Source organism: Stigmatopora argus, chromosome 18 (assembly GCF_051989625.1).
Source record: "Stigmatopora argus isolate UIUO_Sarg chromosome 18, RoL_Sarg_1.0, whole genome shotgun sequence".
Lineage (NCBI taxonomy): Eukaryota > Metazoa > Chordata > Actinopteri > Syngnathiformes > Syngnathidae > Stigmatopora > Stigmatopora argus.
In genome coordinates, this window is record NC_135404.1 from 2,791,606 (window position 1) to 2,815,175 (window position 23,570).

The following is a 23,570-nucleotide window of genomic DNA, read 5'->3' on the forward strand; positions in this document are numbered from 1 at the left end:
GTCAACTTGCAGTTTTGTGGATGTCGTGTTTTTATGCGCATATAAGCCGTACCCTCAATTCAGTCATCATTTTTTATGTCCGACAAAAGCGGCTTATATGCTTGTAAATACGGTAAATTGAGGGCGGCCTGGCGGCTGAGTGGTTAGTGCGTCAGCCTCACAGTGAGGGACCTGGGTTCAAATCCAGGTCAGTCCACCTTAGTGGAGTTTGCATGTTCTCTCCGGGTCTGCGTGGATTTTCTCCGGGTACTCCGGTTTCCTCCCACATTCCAAAGACATGCATGGTAGCCTGATTGAACACTCTAAATTGCCACTAGGAAGGAGTGTGAGCGTGAATGGTTGTTTGTCTCCTTGTGCCCTGCGATTGGCTGGCCACCAATTCAGGGTGGCCCGAAGTCAGCTGGAATAGGATCCAGCACCACCCGCGACCCTAGTGACGATAAAGCGGTTCAGAAAATGAGATGAGACGTATAAGTTGACAGGTATGCCCTCACAATATAATTGGGTCTGCCAAGGTCCCTGCGCTTAGCCATGAATCAACAAACAATGCTGCACACCCCTATCGGAAGGAGGACTAACTTGTTTCTTTGAGCTGTTCCCTGTCGTGCACCATGGGCGAAGGATCAGTCACCAGCACTCACTATTGAGCCTCATCCCGAGGTCTGGTTCCAGAAAAGGAAGCCAGTGACCCGCATCCAGGCAAGGGACAAAATGCACAGACCCTTTTTTTGTATAATAACCAACATTGAGGGAAACTACACTGTGACTGAGGACAAATAAAAAGATTCACTAATGACCAGAGATATTATTGGGTCGGGTCATGTCCCTTGAAAGTTTTATAGAGGATAATATTCTAACTAACATTTCTGACCAAAACATTTTTTTCCAAAAATGTGTTATTAATGTACAAAATATTAGTACCGTAATTACTCGAATATAACGCGCACTCGAAAATAACACGCAGGTAATTTTGGGCCAAAAAAATATGGAAAAACGCAGTACTCGAATATAGTGCGCACCTAAAATTTCCCGCTGACGAAAATCAGAAATCTTACCTTTTTTTCTTCGTTTCACGATTGTTTTGTTCAAAACCGGATAGAGAAATCTTCAGGTACGAGCGTGTCGAGTGTCGTGCAGTTGGTGGAGTTATGCGTTTGAATTTTAGGGCAATAGATGATACACAGAGTGGACAAACATATCATGTAGACATGTTATGTTGCAATACCTTTTAGACTTCCTTGAACATTGACTACATTTCAATTGACAATACCATGTTTTAATTCAAATATCTATTGTCATTCTCAAACAAGAAAAGGAACATACAAATTGAATAAATAAATGATTTGAAGATATGCACAATGGAAAAGACTATCACATGTAACAAGGGAATGTACTGCCCCCCGCTGGACATATTTCTAAATACAAGTACGTACTACACTACAATGTAGTATTCTACTTTCCAGCTTATTAATGCAGGATTGTGATGTTTGTGAGGCTTGACGATCTTTAATATGCGTGTATTTTGAATTCAAAGTTGGAAATTGCACAATGTCCGTGCGTCAAAGTGAGTTTGACAATGCTTTTTTCGATCGAAAATTTGTAATTTATTTTAGTTATTGATTATAACACGCACCCCCAACTATTGGAATTAATTATATAGCAAAAATATGCGTGTTATATTCGAGTAATTACGGTAATTGTTTTGATTGTATTTAAAAATGGGCCACTTTATAATGAAGTTATTATTGTGTATAACAAATTCAAAATGAACTACTGGCTAACTCAGAACCTACAAAAAACAAAATAAATCTACAATTCAGTAAAGTAATTACAGTAATCCCTCGATTATCGCGTCTTCACTTATCTTGAGTTCACCAGCGATTTTTTTCTGCTATTAATGATTAAAAAAAAAAAATTTAATGTTAAAATATACGCTGAAACTCAAGCGGAAGCCACTTTTGCTACTCAGACTCAGCACTGAAGATTTTTTTTTTTTTTTTAAGTTCATAAAAATGCCAAAATCCATGCTGAAACTCATAAGCGGAAGCCACTCTTGCTACTTGGACTCAGCACTGGAAAAAAAAGATAATAGGGGTGACCCTACTTCACAATTTTTCGATTATTGCGGCCATGTCTGGTCTATATTAACCGCGATATTTGACGGATTACTGTAGTAAGTAATAAGCTTTGAGGCAAAAAAATGAAAATCAGGCCCCAAGGATCGATGCGTGTACATGGAAAAAATTTATGCACCAAATTTAATTCTGATCGGTCCACAAGTAACAGAGGAGTAGCAATTAATGAGTGTCCTCCGCAAGAAGAAATATAACAAGTAAGATTTTGAGAAAAATAACAAATCTCAGAAGTAACCAACTTTTCTTGTTTTGCTTTTACATAATATCTGTACTTCCTGGTATGAAAGTCTTCACCTCTACCTCTGTTGCACAGTCTATATTTGACACTAAGAGTCCTGAAAAGATAAAGTTTCGGCATTAAAAAATCCCTTTTGTGGGTTTGAGTAGTTAGCAACTATAGTTTGGAGGTTGGCCCCATCTTTTTTAAGTGACAATGTGAATAGTACATAAAGCCAACTTGTGTTTAGAAAGGTTTTGACCTGAACTGATTGAACAGTTAAGCCTCAACCCCAGGCCCAGATTAATAGGTCAACTTCAACAGAAGTTAATGAGACCTAGGAACACTTTACATACCACTGATGTTTACAAAAAAGATAGTTTGAGGAATCATGTCTGTGAAGTGGGGAGGTGTTTTAGGTAGGTGAAAAAAGGGACAGTGAAAAGTTTCAAAGGTTATACAAAGACACACCAGTGTAATAGAAAAACAAAAGCAAAATGGAAAAATGAAAGCAAAATGGAAAAACGAAAGCAAAATTTATTCATCATATCTAACACAATAACTAAAGATGAGGTCTAGTAACAATGTATATGTTCTCTGATTCTCCCAGTGTGCATTGTAAAGCTGAGCCGAAAAACAGGTCACCAAAAATATTCATAAAAAAGTAACTGAAATTGTGCTTTCATTTACACTACATTTAACAACCAACAAAAAAGGTCTGAAAAGCAATATGATGACATAATTTCTTTATGTCACCCTCTTGTCTGAATCGGACAAAATGCATTGAAACAGAGCTATTCAAATTTGATGAAGGCAGTTTCGTACGTGGTTCTAAATCTAACACGGGTTAGGTTTTTTGGAATGTGACTGTGGTCTGAATTGTCCAGTGAACCAATGTTGGAATCCGTGCGACAATGATCTTAATGCAAAAGGTAAAAGAGCGGGAAATGTTGCTGTTGATGAGCGAGACAGTGAAGTGTGACAGCAAATTCCTATTTGGACAATCATACCAAAACCAGTCAAGCCTGACTTCAGGCTTTCTGATTAAAGGCTGGCCTGACTGAAGCCGTAAAATAAAGATGAATACTAAAGAGCCATGCAGCTATATGTAATGGGACAAAAGCCTCGAAGTAGCAATAAACTATCTATGTTTAGGCTGATTGTGCTGTCTTTTCTTCTCATGCATCATTTTAGATTAAACGTGTGTCACTTTAAAATACAGTTCAGAAAACTGCAGTACATGCCCAAACAGAAAAAAAAACTGATTGGTACATCATGACCTGTGGTCTGATTGAACCAAACTATTTTGGTCACAAGTAAGCTATCATATTTTCACAACTATAGGGCGCACCAGAAAGTCTAAAATTTTCTCTAAAATGGTCGATGTGCCCAATCGGTCGGTACGTCTTGTCTGTGCACTAAATTAAATTTTTGTATGGCCCTGACCGCTTGAGTGACTGATTTTATGTCTTGCCGGAACGCTACTTATTGCGATCAACCCAGCGGACGTTCACCCTAAAAATGGCCTCCCCGCGCATTCCAAGCATTACGGTAAATCCATTCAAAACATCCCGAGGCATTTGACTTCCGTGTGCTCCCAGCACTTTTAACCCTCAAAAACACTCCCAATACTCAAAGAAGCAGCATATTAGAGTTATACAGGGGAAATGCCTGACATGAATGACAACAGAATGGGGTGAGAACGCTTGGAAAATGGACTGAAGCCATGGATCGAACACAATTTAACAGCTTTGCTAACGGATGGCCAACATAGTTGTTCGGGCAGGCAGTGTCGCACGGGTTACGTGACGATTTGGAATGACTTGTCGATGCCGATATAACAGCGAGGAGAATCAAAGGCTTGGGAGTGATGCATGTCGCGAGTTACAATGGATTGTGGATGACCGGGCTCAAGTGTCGGCCAGCACTGTTGTTCGAGCTTTCACCAAAGCTGGCATCAAGTTCCCGGAATACACAACTCTGACTGACAGTGGAGCGTAGGATGTTAAATGCCAAACTCTTAATATGAGAGCGTACCTTTTACCTCAGAAAAGCATTATCAAACTTAGTTTTGCTCATGCTGTCTTTAAAAAAAACATGCTAGCGGCTAGCCTAACTTACTCTAGCAGCTAGCATAACATACACTAGCGGCTATCATAACATAGGTATGCTAGCAGCTAGCCTAACTTACTCTAGCAGCTAGCATAACATACGCTAGCGGCTAGCAAAACATAGGTACGTTAGCGGCTAGCCTAACTTACTCTAGCGGCTAGCATAACATACACTAGCGGCTAGCATAACATACGCTAACCTATTGTCATGCTAGCACCTTATCTGAAGAAGTGCCCAATGTATTGACAAAAAACTGAAAATATACCCGCAAATGAGACAGCGCCTTATCAGACGGTGCGTTTTATAGGTGTGAAAATACGGTACATTGCATGTTCAAAGTCTAAAGCAAACAACCGTGGTCTCGGTATCTGTCAGGTCTGCTCTTAGTTGGTTGACCTGACATGCACCCACAACATGGTTCATGCTCCTAGGTTTTTCATAATGTTGTGAAGAAACCAGTGTTTTGATCTTCAGTGTGATCCTTGATTTAGAAATGGGTTCATTGACAGGTTCGAACCTTCCCTGGGTGGAGTTTGCATGGGTTTTCTCCCACATCCCCAAAACATGCATTGTAGGATGTTTGAAGACTCTAAATTGCCCCTAGGTAGGAGTGTGAGCATGGATGGTTGTCGGTCTCCTTATGCTCTGCGAGTGGCTGGTCAATTATTCTGAGTGTCCCCTGCCTGGTCCCTGTAGTTTGCTGGAATAAGCTCCAGCACCCACCGCTACCCCTGTGAGGATAACCAGTACGGAAAAATGAATGAATGCATCTGTCATATTTAGCATTAAAACATGGCTGACATTCTGTGCATGCACAGACCAAGTATTGAAGGGGCGATAGATAGGGTACTGACTGTGCTTATTGTAAACGGTCTAAAACCAGTGGTTGTATGCCTGTTCCCAGTCGGCTGGTTATAGAGGTCTTTTGAGGTCTGCAACAAAAACAATATAAACTGATTTTTTTTTAGACTTAATAGGGAGAAACCCTCGTCCACGTTTCAATTGATTTTATTTTATGTTTGTTAGTTTGTTCATTTTATTCTTGTGAATGAAAAGGTCATGTGTGTGCAAATTTTGTGATGCGTCCTTTAAAATACATTGCAAATATACTTTTGGCAATGAAAAATAACATGCGCAAGAATCTCGTTCTGTCTCCCACATTCAGACAGACAGTATTTGTTTCCCAATTAAATGGATTGTCCTGTAACTGTGGTTTCTATCGCATTAAAGACCAGCTGAATACATTGTTTACACAACAGGTTATAAAATGCTCCATTTTACTATTATGTTTTTCCTAATAGATGTAGTCATGTGTGTAAAACAAACAAAAAAAGAAGTAAAATTTGAGTGTGTGTATGTTCGCGCAAGTGTACATACAAACATCTGTAGATTATTATAGATCAGGCATTTGACATGTATTTTTCGAGGTAAATAAGTGTTGGCTATTTATGTCAGAGAGAAAGGCCTGAACTCCGGCTCTGGAAGAGAGCCTCTCGACTCTGAGGTAGTCATGCAAACCCGTATTTGGCTATGTAGCTGATTTTACCTGTCTTAAGTCGATAAAAGCCAGTTGCAGTGTGTCTCCTTGAAAGCCTGGGACTGGCTCAGAGCTGGCAAACACTGAGAAAAACAAAGAGACAATTAAAGGGAAGTTAAATAACCACACCAATAATAAATAACCGACTGTGTTACACACTGCCTAAGGAATTAGAGTGTTGCTACAGCACATGCTTAAGTTTACCTGACCAAGGTGGGGGTTAAAAAGTTTTCTGACACTGATGTTGATTTGAATTGACAACCCATTAGTTTCCCCTGCTGTGTCTTTTCTCCTCCCCTTCCCTCGCGTGACCCAGGTGTCTCTAATTGTCTTGTCAACCCCTGTTGGTATATTTAAACCTCCAGTCTTTGTCAACCTTTGTCGGAGTATTGTTTGAGGTTATGATGGTGTGGGTCTTCCCTCTGTGTTTTCCCCCATTAAGTTAGTTTCTTTGTGTTGTTATTTTACCCATTTTTGTATGGAAGGTTTGATTTTGTAAACTGCCTGTTGATGTGCAGGTAGGTGTTTTTTCCTGCTTGGCATTGCTGCGACCTCCTCCAGTGCCCACGGGTCAGCTGCAGGGTCGTCAGCCAGGAACCACCGTTCATTGATGTTTCGCTCCTTTAATCCTGCAACATCTCCTGGTGGCGGCGCAGTGACAGAGACGTCTTCCTGTCACCCCCTGCAGCTGATAGTGTTTGTCTCCTGCAGCCAATGTTGGGGTTAGCTGTTGTTTCCCCAGCTCCTGTCCTTCCTCCTAAGCCAGAGCCAAAAGCTGCCTTTTCTGCCTCCTCTGCCGGCTCTTTTATGGCCTTCCTCAGGTTCTCTCCAGACACCCCTGCATCCCTCAGGAGGCCTGTTGTTGACAGCCCGACGTAGCCTCGGCAGCCAACCTCGATTGGGTAGATGGTGCACTTCCAGTCAATTTCCTGGCACTCAACTGCCAGCTCCGAGTATTTGGCCTTATTGAGCTCAAAGGCGGCCTCAATTCCCTCCTCTGGGTAATGTTAGTTCTCTTTTGGGCGGAGTGATGTGGTGATGATCTCTGTGGGGAATCGGAGGTGCTTGTTGAGGTCAACCCTTCTGTGCCACTCCTGACCATGGGAAAAGGGCCTTAGTGTTTCTTTTGGCCTTGTGTATCTTCTTTTTCCCCCATTCTGTCACAAAGTTGGCGTGGATCTCTGCTGGTGGTGAATTTTTACTGCTCTGTTGGCGTCTCTCCAGCACTTCAGCTAGTTTCCTCAGGACCTGGTCATGGCGCCATCTGTAGCGCCCCTGAGAAAGTGCAGTCTTGCAGACTGACAAGATGTGCTGGAGGCTAGCGTTGGGAACGTTGCAAAGTGCACAGCATACTCAATTCCCGAACCATTGGTGGAGATTTGCCACTCCGATGGAATGAGCTTCTTCTTCTTATATTACTTATTTATGGTTTTTTTTTTACTGGGAAAACACACTTTGTGGAGTAGCACCACCAATTTCGTTATACGCAGCTGTGTATGATGACAATAAAGGCTTTTGATTTGATTGATTTTTTATGGGTTACGGGGACAGGGAAGTGTGTCGTAGGTTGCGCGAATGAGGAAGCGGATCCTTGCCTGCGGGATCTTCCACAGGTTGGACCAACTGATGTTTCGGTTGACAACTCCTTCCCAGGTTGTCCAGCTTCCTTGTCGGCCCTGCGACACGGCCTCCATCTTGGAGCGCTCTTCCAGCATCCTTGTTACCTCCGCCACCACAATCTCCTTCCTCTCCTTACGGTTAGCTCTGGACCAGAATTGTGGTGCTTCTCTCCATCCTAGCCCTGCTCTTCCTGCCTGAACTCTGTCCATGATCGCCTGATGCTCCAGTCTATTGATGGCTTGGTCAACCTCGGCCTGGGCGTTCTTCCTCCGGCCGGTGGGAATCGTGGTGTTGGCATTCCTTACTGACTGGTCAGTGGACTCTCTTAGCTCGAGAACCAGCCTAGACTTCTCCTTGCCTGTAGCCCAGACTGATAGACTGCAGTGGCAGTTGCAGTGCATTCCTCCCAAAGAGGCCCGTTTCGTAAAGGCACCGTGGTAGACCTCGTGTGTGGTCTTTTGGTCGCCGGTCTTTTGGTCGCGGTCTTTTGGTCGCGGTCTTTTGGTCGCGGTCTTTTGGTCGCGGTCTTTTGGTCGCGGTCTTTTGGTCGCGGTCTTTTGGTCGCGGTCTTTTGGTCGCGGTCTTTTGGTCGCGGTCTTTTGGTCGCGGTCTTTTGGTCGCGGTCTTTTGGTCGCGGTCTTTTGGTCGCGGTCTTTTGGTCTCGGTCTTTTGGTCGCCCGGACCGCGACAACGGGCGACCAAAAGACCGACGATCAAAAGACCGGCGACAAAACAAGGTAAACAACACGGTCTATGCATTAATAAAAGCCAACAATGGCCATGAGCAGTTTCACTGAGCCGACGTGTGAGTGTATGAGAGTTTGTATGTACATGAGTTGTCCCCTTAGGAAGGTTTATTACCTATCTATTTATGTCTAAAATGTCTTTCCTATTCCTGCATCCTCACCCTCTTGCTACTGTGACAACGAAATTTCCCGAATACGGGATGAATAAAGTTATCCAATCCAATCCAATCCAAGGTACGTCAGTCAGGGTCTTAACAAGTTCTCCAACAAAAAACAATAAAAGTCTGGGAAATTTTGAGCTTTTCTTTAGCCTAATAATTAATAGGGCATTAAGTATGACTAAATAGTAATGCGCAGTTTGTATTTAGGGAATTTGAGCAACGATTTAAATGGTAATTATCAATAACCTTCCGGGCGACCAAAAGATCGGCGACCAAAAGACCGACGACCAAAAGACCAGCGACCAAAAGACCGGCGACCAATCGACCGTGTACCGGTAGACCTAGCCACTTCCTGATTAATGAATTGGCTTTTCCATCTTGCTCACAGCGGATGAGGAGATGTTGCTCATTTTCAAGGGCCACATTACCCTCCTGTACAGTATGAACTGATAGCACCAGACCTTGAACTTTCCGGGGAGTTTGCTCTGGTCAATCCTTGACAAGCCATCACTAAGTTGTCTCATGATGGTCCCCTCCATCTGTTTATCAGACAGCTCTGCGGTGTACTGCCTCCCTAGACTTTTGATGAGTTGCTCAGATAGGAGGGGGATTCTTTCTCCCTCGACAATAAAGATGGTGTTGTCATTTCTGACTCCTCTTCTGAGTGACAGACTACGAGATTTGGAGCGTTTGATCTTCATCCTGCCCCACGATGTCAACTCGTCCATCCTCTTCAGCAGTTGAGATGTGCATGCTGCTGTCTGAAGGAGTCTGGTGACATCGTCCATGTAGCTACTCAATGGGGGTAATCTCCTGCCAGATGGTAATCTGATTCCTCCAACCATTAGTCTTGCTCCTATGAGGATTACCTCAAAGGCTGCCACAAAGAGGATTGGAGATATGTCACACCTCATTGCAATTCCCACTTCTAGCCGCTCCCACCCGGTTGTAAGTTCCTGGAGGGCAAAGCTCATCTGCAGGTCGCTGAAGTACAGTGCTACCAGTTTCTTGATGCAGGGAGGCATGTCAAAGAACTCCAAGGCGTAACTGATCAGCAGGTGTAGGACAGATCCATAGGCATTGGCGAGATCGAGCCAGATGACATGCAGGTCGGTCTTCTCCCGCTTGGCCTTCTGGATCTGGTCCCAGATCATGGCAGAATGCTCTACGCACCCTGGAAAGCCAAGGATTGCTGCTTTTTGGCAGTTGGTATCGATGTACCCATTCTATAGAAGGTAGGTGGACATCCTTCTCACTAACACCGTGAAGAAGATCTTCTCCTCTACGTTCAGCAGGGCGATGCTTCAGAATTGGCCTATTTCTTTGGAATTCGCTTCCTTCGGGATGAAGACCGCTACAGGCCTTTGCCACTCCGATGGAATGAGCTGCTTCTTCCAGGCAGTTCTCATTAGGTACCAGAGTAGCTCTAATACCTGGGGGCAGTTTTTATATAGCTTATAGGGGACTCCATTAGAGCCCGGTGCTGATGAGGACCTTGCCTATTATATTAAAACCTTATGTGAGTGCAACCGTACTTCCATGTGTCCATCGTTTTCCTTGCATCGGGGTCCAACTTCGTTCAACTCACCCAAGATACATAACACGTTGTGGCGACCCCCTCATGAATTTAACAGCCATTCTTTCATCTCATTTTCTGAACCGCTTTATCCTCACTAGGGTCACGGAGGGTGCTGGAGCCTATCCCAGCTGACTTTGGGCCAGAGGCGGGGTGACAGCCTGAATTGGTGGCCAGCCAATCGCAGGGCACAAGGAGACAAACAACCAATCACGCTCACACTCATACCGAGGGGCAATTTAGAGTGTCCAATCAGCCTAACATGCATGTCTTTGGAATATGGGAGGAAACCGGAGTACCCGGAGAAAACCCACGCAGGCCCGGTGAGAACAAACTCCACACAGGTGGACCGACCTGGATTTGAACCCAGCTCCCCCACTGTGAGGCCGACGCGCTAACCACTCAGCCGCCGGGCCGTCCTATTTAATATCTAAAGATAATATTAATCTTGGATGAAGTAAACTATAGAATACTTATTTTAGATTGTTATTCAAACATAACATCCAAGAAAACAATATTTCAAAACATGGAGTGTTTTCCTCTACTCACATTCACACTGAATGACATCTAGGTTGAATTGCTGAATCGCACCCATGCTGATCTGCTTCAGTTCTGTGTCCACCAGCATCTGCATCAGGGATGTGGACAAATGCTTGCAGGCTGACATACAAGCTGTCTGGGCCACTTTACCCTATATAAAAGTAATGGAGGGAGGGAGAAGATGAGGCAATGACAAAGAAAAACAGAGATTGTGTTTGTCAGGAGAACAGGGGCAGTAAACAACGAAAAGTGGAGTCATTAAAACAGTGAACATGGATAAATAGAGATATTAAAGAAATTACAAAATGCCCTTTAGGAGCGTGATGGAGGACAAATGCACACCACACATGATTCAACATGTCAGACAAATAAATGGATTAAAAATGATTAAAAGCATAGAGCATACTATATACAATCAAAGCTAACAGCCATAAACCATTTATGGGGTTATCGTGAGGTAGGGGGAATGGGGTTTGAGATTTCTCTCTTAGTTCTCAATGGGAGAGGCCCAAGTGTTTATGTTTGCATGGAGATTATAGGGAGGGACAAGTTCCAATCAATATTTTGGATAGTGATATAGTACCATCAAAATATTTAGCATTTAATTTTATACAGTGATGCACCAAAACTTTGGTGGCTTTGGCCATAAAGTGACTAAAAATGTGTTTTTGGTCCTCAACACTATTTTCACCGCAGTAAAATTCCCGAAACCGGAGGTTCTGTGGCCCAAGTAAAAAAACTCGGTAGCATGTACTTTTATAGGAGTAAACTCAAGTGGTGAATGGGAATAAGTTGAATTGGTGCATCCATTTATACTTAGTGTGTGCATCCAAACGTAGATGGTGCCTAAATGATTCCTTCAAAGCCACTGGTCAACAACAAAATTCTACACCATAGAAAGCAAGCATTTCCCAACGTTTCAGTTGTGCTGAACCTAAAACTGAAGCCAGATTTGTTTTATCACACCTAGAAATTGAAATATCTGCATTTTGTTCCCCTTAATTCCATTTCAAGCTGGGTCTACTTTAAAATTCAGTCGCAATGAGTCCTATTAATGATAAACAATTGAAATTATTACTTAAATCAATAGCATCAGTCAAGGAAAAGGCATTGCCACATAGGCTAATGAGAAATTACGGATAATGGTGCTGCTCCTGTGGAGGGGCCATAACATCTACTTTAGACCAGGAGATACATAAGAAAACATCTTATTTAGGGCTCATCAACGGTTAAACCAATAGCGTAAATCAAGGAAAACGCATCACCACCTATGCTAGAAACCATGAAAGAATAGGGAAGTGCTGCTCCTGTTGAGAGTCCATAACATCTATAGATCAGGAGATTCTTGAGGCAACATCTTATTCAGGGCTCATCAAAGGAAGGGCATCATTAAAGCCAAGCACTGCTACAAGTCCTAAGTGGAGGATCACTTATCCAACGCTGATCCTTGGCGCAGGTGAAAAAGCACCGAGAACAGACAAAAAAGCTTAGGATCTCGACTCCTAAAGTCACAGATATTCCACGGATGAATGAGACAATAACAACACATGGATGAATGATCATGCTTATTTGGGCATCAACACCCAACACCATCTGTTTCTGGATTTCCTGACACCCAGGAGTACAAGGCTGTGTACTGGTCCCTCTTGGGATTTTCGGTTTGATTGCGACTCCCGCTTGCCCACAATGATGTTGTGTTCTTGGGCAAGACACCTCACCCAACTTGCCCATGTGAAAGTAGCAAAATATTTAGATGGTCGATGGCGCAAACTAGCGACCTTGTTTTGGTCAGGTTTCCACAGAGCAGCTGTGGTTACAGAAGTAACTTATCGCCACCTAGCATGTGGTCAATGAATAGAATGTAAAGCGAATTTGAGAGTCCTGAAAAGCGCTATTTAAATTTATTCGATTATTTAACATTTTATTCATATTTTGTTGCATATTATTGTTACATCTCCTGTTCCACCAACACATTTGGACTCATCAAAAGGCGCACAGATTCCTCCTTCCAGCCTTTCTAATGAGCTATGTGCATTGGAAAGCATCCTGACCAGCAATGTGTCACTGAGTGCTATAAAAACTATTGTCTCAAATCACAAAATTCAGCAATGGGTGGGGAAAACCACCTCACATATCGGGAAGAAGTAAACGCTGTCACTACAGAGCACAAAGCAACCTTTAGAACTCATCCTGCCCGCATGAATTGTTTGCACTTTTGCCATATCCTAGGCGCTAAAATATCCTACTACTCGGACCAGACTGAGGAACAGCCTTTTCCCCAACACATAAGTACTCATATTCCGCTAATCAAATACCCACCCATATCCTTCACATTCTTGCATTACAGTCCACACTTCCCCATCCACGTCTTATAAGCATTCAACATGCTCACCATACCTCCCTTCTGTACACAGTATTTTATCTTTCCGTATAGTCCGTTCATAGAATTTTATTTCATCTGTAAAATTTAAATGTATATTCTGTAATTAAAATGTATTAATCTTCTGATTATATACCCAACTCTAAGACAAGTACTGGTAAAAGTTTGATGAAAATAAAGTAGAATCTGCATCTGTAGTACAGCGCAAAAGTTAAGTAGCAATACTCACCGACATCGATGCATGGTCATTGTTGTTATTCTGAGCAGACCACAAACCAACCCAAAATGGACAAAGGGTGAAGGGGAAAAGGGAAAGGACAGGAAAAGAAATGTGGCAAGAATAAATAGACAGGAGGAGGAAAATTTCAAGTAGTGCAATATTTTTTTAACAAACCAAACCAAATTGTTCAGGGAATAAAACAGGGACACATTTTAAATAGTGATACAGTCTTCGCTCGACTTTCGCGGATAATGTAGACTAGACACATGGCCGCAATAATTGAAAAACCGCAAAGTAGGATCTCCCCTATTATTTCTACCATACATGTTTTTGCGTCTTTACAATATCAAGAAGTGTATATATAGTGTTCCAAAATGTTTGACCCCATTTCTTAGGGCAATAATTTTGACAATATTCTTTGGAATTACCTCAAATTTTCACAGCTACTGTAGAAACGTTTCAAATTTTTGTGTATAATGTTTGGGTTTTCTATGTTTTCAGGTTAAGAAATGTCGTTACCTTCAAAAGAAAAGGCATTTTGCATGTTAGAGTATGCTCGGAATCAGTCACTGAAGACAGTGCAACGTGCCTTCTTCACAAATTTTGCAAAGGCGCCAACTACAAAACAAAATGGGACTTGGCAGCAAAAATTTCAAGAAAAGGGCTGTAATGTTCCACACTTGCTTTTCTAATACTCTTCCGAGGACAACGCAGGAAGGCCTTACGAACCTGCTCCACTGTCTATGCTGATGTTGATTGCCGTCCTGGCGATTTAGGTATGCATAAGCAGCTCTTTTCTTGATTTTTTTTTCAGTTTGGATACTTATGGAAAATACCGCGATGCACGGAAGCCGCAAACTTTTGATCCGCGAAGTGGCGAGGGATGACTGTAGTCATGTAAGGGGAGGGCTTACACAGTATACACAGTAGGAATAGGTATTGTAAAAGAATAAATAAGCAAGATTGGATCAAGGCACAATATTGTATGTTTTAGGGGAAATGCTTATTATAAGGGAAGAACAAATGTAATGTAATTTCCAAAACAAAGTATCGATTAACCAATAAATAGCTGCAATAATAAAAAAGGCAGTTAGTTAGAAATTACATGCAAGAGTGTTAGGGGTTGGTTTTGTCCTGTATTTTTCCCCTTTAGTTGGTGATCTGTCCCTGTGATTGCCGTTTGAGTTCACCTGTCGTTTCCCCGCCCCTGGTAAATCTCCTGCTTGCTGCCTCGTGAGACCAAGGTGTTTCTGATTGTCTCATCAACCCATGACTGTCTATTTAAACCCTGTGTGTTTGTTAGTCCTATTTGGATCGTCTGTATTTGTTATGCTCGTCTCTATGTCCTCTGATCCTCGTTTCCCCAAGTCCTCTCCGTCAGGTTTATTTTGAAGTCTTTTTTTTGGAACCTTGCCACGTATTATTAGTTTTTTTGTGCACTCTATTCCCTGCCCTAGATCCCCACTCGGCAGTGCCTGTTCAAGGTCCCCATTCTCAAGCGTTGAAGCTGGCGCCCAATTCTCAAGCGCCTGTGCCGGCGCCACGCTCTCAAGCGCCTGTGCCGGCGCCTCGCTCTGAAGCGCCTGTGCCGGTGCCCTGCTCTGATGCACCCGTGCTGGCACCACGCTCGAAAGCGCCTGTGCCAGCGCCCCATTCTTGAGCGGCCAGCCTGGCGCCCTGTTCTCAAGCACCGGTCTTGCTAGACGGCGGCACCTTGGACGACAGGGGCCCTGACGCCTGCAACCCATGATGCTTCCAGGGCGAGGCGGCCTGCGACCCACCCTTCTTTCAAGGTCAGGCGGCTTGTGACCTATCATGCTTTCAAGGCAAACCGCCCTGCGACCCATCGTGCTTTTGAGTCAAGGCACCCTGCGACCCATCATGCTTCAAGGGCATTCAGGGCGAGGCGACCTATGACATTGCCGTCGCCCCTCGAAAGATCATTCTGGGCAAGGCGTTCCTCCAGAGACCGTTCAGGGTGACTCGATCTGTGACAACACCGTCGTCCCTCCAGAGACTGCTCAGGGAAATGCGCTTATCCATGGAACCGCCCTGACGACCGCGAGACCGGTCAACCCGCCACTTCCTCGTGGACTGACTTGGACAGCCGCAAGGCTGGCCAGTTCCCCGCTCCCTCGTGGGCCCAACCAGACGACCGGCGGACCCGCTAGCCCGCCGCTTCTTCATGGGCCGGACGAGCCAGCCCGCTGCTTCCTCGTGGGCCGGACTGGTCGACCTCCAGACTCACCAGATCAGTCCCGACATGCACCAGACTATGTTTCGGGGCCCCTGCCCGGTGTTTGGGGTTTCTTGTTTTATTTTGTTTATGTGGGACGTCTGGAATCCGTCCCTTAGGTGGGGGGTTATAGGCATTGGTTTGATCAAGATTTTTTCCCCTGAGTGACCTGTCCCTGTGATTGCCGATTGAGTTCACCTGTCGTTTCCCAGCCCCTGGTGTATCTCCTGCTTGCTGCCTCTTGTGTGACCCAGGTGTCTCTGATTGTCTCGTCAACCCAGGTCTGTTTATTTATACCCTGTGTTTGTCAGTCCTGGTCGGTTAGTCTGCTTTTGTTATGCTTGTCTCCATGTACTGTTATCCGCGTTTCCCCATGTCCTCCCCGTCAGGTTTGATTTTGAAGTCTGTAATTTTGTGAGAACCTGCTCATGTTTTATTAAAGTTTTGTTAGTGCAGTCTATTCCCTGTCCTTGCCTGCTTCCCCGCAAATTGGGTCCTACTACCCCCCACGCTCCCGCACAATACTTAACACAAGAGTATCAGGTGAGGAAGTTTTCCCATGCCTCCAGAGAGAGAACATTCACTCCTTTCTGACATTCATATTGTTTAGCACCACAAACAAATTAATTGTTAAAATATACAACCAGTGAAAATAGGGGCACTTACAGCAAAAGCATTTACCTATGCAAGAAAAAAAACTCAAATGAGTTAATTAAACATTCTAAATATAATGGCAGTGCAGTAAGAACAAATATGCTAAGGTTAAAGAATGAAAGGAGGGCCAACTAACCGGGAGGTGTGTGAAGACTTGAAATGTGGATCGGAGGAAATTTATCAGGTCCATGAGATAACCTGAGGCCCGACCATCTGATTCAGCCATGCTCCATTCATAATCTGCCAGCTGAATGAACTCATCAATTTTCTGATTTAGTTTGGTATAGATTTCACCTTCTGCAGCATGCCGGGCATCCTAGAAAACATTTTTGCGCGTAGGTTATAGGAAAATGTAGAATTGTGTTAATATGCCGACAAACTTTAAGTAGAACAGCAGGAAGGAATGCAAGAAATCGCAAAGAAACGAAATTAGTTGGGTAATTGGTTTAAGAAGTGGTTTCATAACTTGGGTTTTTCATAAGTAGGGGCATATTTTACATTGTATTAGCATAATTCCTTTTTAATACAACCGCCTAAACCAGGGGTGCTCACATTTTTTGCTCCAAGTTGAATGAGCCAACCTACGGCAATCTACCTTGTTCAAGGAGCCAATCTCCCCCGAGGGGCTGTGGTTAATTGGGTTAACAGTGTGAGTATTGCGGTGGGCACATTGCGCTGTCATCCTTCACCACTTCATGGCTTCAACATTCGCGGCTTCAAACCATTGTGTTTTTTTTATATTACCGTATTTTCTCGTGTATAAGCCGTATTTGTCGCTAAAAAATATAATGACTGAATCCAGGGTACGGCTTATATGCACATGAATTAGACTTGACATGCACGAAACTGCAAGGTGAAAAAGACGAAACGCCATAACGGAAGACAATGCGGCCGATACGGTCATTTATTTCAAAATAGATAAAAAAGATGAAACGCTAAAAAATATATATTTTTACGTCTATGAATTAAATTCAAGAAAAAAACGCACGCATCTTGCATTAAACGTGAAAAAACACGTTCCCGTCACTGCTCGCTCGGGGCACGGCCATCTTACCGAGGTGGGGGGCGGCCATCTTACCTAGGGCGCAGCGTATCTTGCATAAAACACATAGGAGCTCGGTTCCGGAGTGCATTAAGCTCGTATCTACAGGTATTACTGTATATACTGTATTTATTCGAGTATAACGCGCAAACGTGTATAACGTGCACCCATAATTTTGACTAAAAATGTGTATGCATTTTTTTTCTTTTTTCTCTGCTCGCACCAAGGATTGCATGGGTACTGGTAACTGGCAAATGCTGAACACATGTCGCGTTGAGCACCGGCCAATAGAACGAGCTCTCGCGCCCCATCTGGCGGACAAAGACAAGTTGTACATCTCCCATTATAACAGCTGCCGAGGGGACTTTTTCACTGCCAGAGGGCAGTGTTTTACCGGGATTCGTGTATAACGCGCAGCCGAACTTTGCATCAGTTTTTGGTGCAAAATTATGCCCGTTATACTCGAATAAATATGGTATGTGTGTATGTATGTATATATGTATATATGTGTGTATGTGTGTGTGTGTGTGTGTATGTATGTATGTATGTGTGTATGCTTTCTTTACACCAAGCGTTTTACCTGTTGCAGATTCAGTTTTCCCAGCCTAGTGCAGGTCTACAATTTTGTCTCGTGTCCTTCGACAGCTCTTTGGTCTTGGCCATAGTGGAGTTTGGAGTGTGAGAGACTAAGGTTGTGGACAGGTGTCGTTTATACCGATAATGAGTTAAAACAGCTATTAATACAGGTCACGAGTGGAGACCTCGTTAGATCTCGTTAGACAGCTCTTTGACAGCCAGAAATTTTGCTTGTTTGTAGGTGACCAAATACTTATTTTCCACTCTAATTTGGAAATAAATTCTTTAAAAATCAAACAATGTGATTTTCAGGGTTTTTTTCCACATTCTGTCTCTCATGGTTGAGGTTTACCCATATTGACAATTTCAGGCCTCTCTAAGAACTTGCACAATTGGTGGTTGACTAAATACTTATTTGCCCGACTGTATATGTATGTATATATACACTGCACTGTACTCCTACACGAATAGAATTTTTTTGCATGCTTGCTATTCATTTTAATATATAATATATCATTTTCTGATCATTTTCTCTCATTTTTGTTTCTCCCATTTTCATATAAAATTGGGACACTTTGATCATTTTTTAAGTGTTTAGTTATTAGGATTTTTTTAGGACAGTGTAACAAATTAAAAGAATTTATATATAAAATACTACTCTACTTACAAAAAAAAATCCAAGTTATGAAACAAGTTCTGGAACCAATTCATTTCGTGAATAGGGGTGCAAATGTAATCATCTAGGACAGGGGTGGGCAAACCGGTCTTCGAGGGCCGCTATGGGTGCAGATTTTTGTTCCAACCAATTCAGCACAGACACCCTTGACCAATGAGATTTTTGTAGAAAACAAGAAGCACCTGACTGCAATCCACTTATTGTACTTGTAGAACACCAGTTTGGTGAAAAGGTCTCTTCTTTATGGGTCGGAATGAAAACCCGCACCCACTGTGGCCCTTTGTGAAATAGTTTGCCCACCCATGATCTAGGAGAACTTTTTTTAACCAGCCCTTACCTTAAAAGTGGACAAGCCATACAGTCTTGTAGTGTGCACTGTTTCAGGGGACACGTTGGTGATATTTGTTATAAATTCCTCAAGGTACCTGCAGCCCTGCTCTAAGTGTGTGGTGTTGATGATAATCTGCACCAACTGTAATGAGAAAGCAAAACCCACATCCAGTCAACATGAAGGCAGTAATTAGATTTTTTTTTCTCTAATGTTTTGTTTGTACCTCAGTCAGCCCGATATATGGCTTCTTGATGAGGTTTTGCAGACAACAGCTAAGAGTTCTTGTTAGGAGCAGGTTAGTTGATTTCCGCAACATATCATCAATCTCTGTTGAACTGAATAAAAAGTGGAAGTGAAAATGCTTGTGTTATTAAAAAAGGCTAATGAATAGTAAAATGTCGACTTTGTAATTGTGGTGAGGTTATTCATTGAAATTAATTGAGACATACCTTCTGTGAAGTGATTCTGAGAACTTCAGGCTGGCATAAATAAACTCTTTTACTTGCATATATATCTGTGGCACAGACTGGGACATTGGCAGCTTTTTGGGAAAATCCTGCTACTCAAAAACAAAAATACGATATACAACAAGATAGCTTTAAAAAGATCAAATAAGATGGATCAGTTTTGAGCGCTTCTAAAATCCTTTACAAATCCCTTAAAATCTTTCACGATTAGCCATGCTTTCTATCATCCAAATGCTTCTGCAGAATACATATGTACAAATATCTTTGGCACAGACTGGTACGACGGCAGCTTCTCAAGTCAAGTTACAATATTATATAATTGGCTTCTTGATTTGAATTAATTCATCGATTCCTCTTGCGTAATATAAATATCCTCACAAGGGTCACTGGCTATGAGTATGAACTTGAAGTCTTCAATTCAAAAAATGTTATTTCTGCCTCCGCAATAGAAGCTAGTTAGAGGGGGAATTTTGGGATTTGGGGAAAAAAGACTTTCATTTCATTACTGTAGTAATTTTTGTCTTTGGGGCTTTTTAACTTGATTCTCCTTGTTTTAATGTATAAGTACATGACCCAATCATTACTATGCGTTTACCTTTTCTATCTCTGCATCGTGAAACGGGAAGCGACTGACCACCAATTTATATTCGTCCTCGGTTTCCACTGGTATGGGGCTATAGTTGTCCAATTCAAAGATCTCCCTGCGAAAATAAAATATTTGTCATTTTTCTACACTATAACGTATGTCATTCACTTATTCAATACTGATTTGAAATTATACTCAAGTTCACTAATTTTAGCTTTTAGCTAGAGCTATTTAACTAACTTTCTCTGAGTCAACTCATACTTAAAGTAAGGGTAACTGATTTTGATATGCAACCATAATACCATCTTGCATTTGTGTCCACTGTCATACAGTAGGCAGAGAATTAGGTGTGGGGGACACCATGAATTTATTGGTTGCAAGCCAATCACAACTGCAAAAGGAGACAGAACACCATTTACGGTCACACGCATACCTAGGGGAAATTTAGAGTGTCCCACCAGCTTACTATGCATATTTTTTCCCATTTGGTAGGGATGGAACCCACGATTTTAGAACTGTGAGGCAGACGTGCTAACGACTCATCCACGGAGCCGACCACACAACAACAAAATTGTGCTCACACAGACTTTACGTAGGCAAAAGTTGATGCTCTAGAAACCAAACAACTTCCGTTTCATGTTGAAGAAAAATAAGCAACAAACCGGAGCCCCGGAGTTTGCGTTGCATTTCCGGAGAAACTCCTGAAATTCTGGGGTAGATGGCAGCCTTGCGTGGGGTCCAGTCCCTATATGAACGGTATCAGTCTGGTCCACGTAACCGGCAGTAATTCGGATCCATTTCCAGTGGGGATTGGACTCTGCCAGGGCTGCCCTTTGTCACCGATTCTGTTCATAACTTTTATGGACAGAATATTTAGGCGCAGCCTTGGCGTTGAGTGGGTACAGTTTGGTGGCCTCAGTATTGCATCCCTGCTTCTTGCAGCTGATGTGGTTCTGTTAGCTTCATTAGACCGTGATCTCCAGCTCTCGCTGGAACAATTCACAACCAAGTGTGAAGCGGTCGGGATGAGAATCAGCACCTCCAAATCTGAGACCATGTTCCGCGGAAAAAGGTGGCGTGCCCTCTCTGGGTCAGGGACCAGGTCCTTCCCCAAGTGGAAGAGTTTAAGTATCTTGGGGTGTTGTTCACGAGTGAGGGAAGAATAGAGCGGGAGATCGACAGGCAGATCGGTGCTTTGTCTGCATTGATGCAGACTCTTCATCGGTCCATCGTGGTGAAGGAGCTGAGCCAAAAGGCGAGGCTCTCTATTTACCGGTCGATCTACGTTCCCACCCATGGTCACGAGCATGACCGAAAGTACAAGATCCCGGATACAAGCGGCTGGAATAAATTTCCTCTGCAGGATGTCTGAACTCTCCCTTAGAGATAGGGTGAGAAACTCAGTCATCCGGGAGGGGTTTGGAGTAGAGCCGCTGCTCCTCCGGATCGAGAGGAGCCAGATGAGTTGGTTCGGACATCTGATCAGGATGTGCCCTGGACGCCACCCTAGGGAGGTGTTCCGGGCACGTCCCACTGGGAGGAGGCCGCGGGGCCAACCTCAGACACGCTGGTGAGATTATGTCTACTGGCTAGCCCAGGAACGCCTTCGGGTCCTCCCGGAAGAGCTGGATGAAGTGGCTGGGGAGAGGTAAGTCTGGGATTCCCTGCTGAAGCTACTGCCCCCGCAACCCGACTTTGGATAAGCGGGAGAAGATAGATAACATGAGATGAGAAGTCTGCAACATGCCCAAACATTTGCACACACCATTATTTAGTTTTGTTACTTTGAAATTGTTTTTTTACACATTTGTAAGAATCTCTAATCTTTTATTTAAATGCCATTTTGAGAGTTTTTCTTGGAGAAGATTATCATGCAAATTAAGACTATTTTTATTTTTTTTACCCAGGACGCCCCAGCTACAGACAACGATCGACACTATATCATAGCCTTCCATGTTTGGTGTAGCTTCCCTAGATCAATCCATACACATCACCAATGAACATCTTTGGACAAAAACACTTAAATATCCACCTGAATAACAGGGCCCACTTCTTCAGTAGAGTTTCATTGTACTGGTCTCGGACGTCAAACAGCAGGTCAAATAGCCGATTCACGGAGAAACCAAAACCCTTCAAGATCATATGCAAAAAATAAACAAACAAACAAAAAAACCCATAATGAATGAGTTAGGTGGGAAACAAAACAACCTGAAGTGTGTCTGCAAATATGACAATTAAGTTCTTCAGCTCCAGGACCAGGTCTGGATCCTCGCAGTAAGACTGGGAAGGAAAAAAAGAAATGTTAATGTTTTGAATGTTCTTAATGATTGAAAGATTGCAACAAACATGGCTTTAAAATTAACATGTTATTAACAATTAAATATCAGGCTTATATCGACTGGAGTAAAATTGTATTTGAGATTTATGGATCTACTTCACTTTGCATTATTTTGTCTACCATTGTAAATAGAAGCTACAAAAGTTACTGTCAATAAACCCCCCAGACTTAATTCCAATACTTGAATCTATGCACACCTAATTTAGAAAATAAACCCCACTATATAAAATGAACTAAACTGCTCACAAAATTAAACAAAAATAAAAACCTCTATTAGATGCCCTATAAAATTCCGCACTTTTTCTACTATTTAAGAGATTTATGATCTTTTAAGTAGCACAGTTCAACTCTCTGACCCTGATACAAGGACGTTGTCAAACTGGAGAGCGAAATTCACCCAGGAGGATTAACAAAGCCTACGAATTGTTTACTAAGACACTATCTATAGAGTAGACTGAAAAGCGTCAAATCAACAGCGCAGGTAGTGCAACATCTTCAAGTAGTTTGTTTGATTTGATGCAAGACTGCTTAGTCAGGAGATCAAAAGTGTTGCATCACATTGACCTGACAGTGTCACTTTATCGACAGATTAGCTAGTTTTTTTCTTTGGTGTCTTACCATGCAATAATTGTAAATGTGGAGCTCTCTGTGTGTATTCCCAGAAAAATGGTTGGCAGTAGGGGGGTGACCTGGGGCTTTTGTCAAACTTACCCCACACTGTGCAACTCATTCTCTGGCCGGTTATGACCAGTTAGCATAATCCTCCTAGTAATTTACAAGTGACTAGATCATTGTAGTGAAGAATATGCCATCTTGATTTGGTGTTATTGTAACAATCTGTCTCTCATTAAAGTTGTAATGACCTGCTCATTGACATTGTGTTTTGACCTTCCTCGTGAGAGGGACATCTTTAGCATGTTTGTGGGTGTGCTGATGTCTGCAGTGTTTTTATTTGTGAGCAGCAGAAAAAGACCAGTGAAAAACAAGCTTGTTCAAGGAAAAATAGATATAAAGCGGGCTATTATCGCTATTGACTTGGGATAATTTTATTTGGATTCATTATCAACCCGTGTGCATCTGGAGGCCTACAGAGTGTGTGCGAAGCACAGCGATGATCTTTGACAGGGCCATATTCCATAGTTCATCAGCGAAAGCTCTGGTCACCAACCCTTGAGTTGCATGAAGAATGTGGTCTTCTACAAGAAAGAACCTGATGTGGACAGAGAAAGGTAATGCTGAGTAGTCAAAAGATGATCAAAATGACATTTGTCTGTCTGTCTGTCTCTCTCTCTCTTTCTCTCTAACGTATATATATATATATATATATATATATATATATATATATATATATATATATATATACATATATATATATATACACATATATACACATATATACATATATATATATATATATATA

The 23,570-nt window shown here is 42.6% G+C and overlaps 1 protein-coding gene across 6 annotated transcripts in view; it reads right to left on the bottom strand.

Annotated features, from left to right (window-relative positions):
* exoc6 (exocyst complex component 6) overlaps nt 1–23,570 on the bottom strand; it is a 73,526-nt gene that overhangs the window by 15,501 nt on the left and 34,455 nt on the right. For 3 of the 6 annotated variants that reach the window (XM_077625364.1, XM_077625363.1, XM_077625368.1), the window contains exons 12-22: nt 23,240–23,360; nt 22,021–22,092; nt 21,845–21,942; nt 19,822–19,927; nt 19,209–19,318; nt 18,983–19,094; nt 18,766–18,900; nt 16,271–16,450; nt 13,254–13,283; nt 10,654–10,795; nt 6,011–6,084 (exon numbers count right to left, since the gene is read on the bottom strand). In XM_077625364.1, the coding sequence (XP_077481490.1) occupies nt 6,011–6,084; nt 10,654–10,795; nt 13,254–13,283; nt 16,271–16,450; nt 18,766–18,900; nt 18,983–19,094; nt 19,209–19,318; nt 19,822–19,927; nt 21,845–21,942; nt 22,021–22,092; nt 23,240–23,360 (1,180 nt within the window). The remainder of the gene's footprint in view (nt 1–6,010; nt 6,085–10,653; nt 10,796–13,253; nt 13,284–16,270; nt 16,451–18,765; nt 18,901–18,982; nt 19,095–19,208; nt 19,319–19,821; nt 19,928–21,844; nt 21,943–22,020; nt 22,093–23,239; nt 23,361–23,570) is intronic. The other 3 variants (XM_077625365.1, XM_077625367.1, XM_077625366.1) reach the window with 3 other exon arrangements.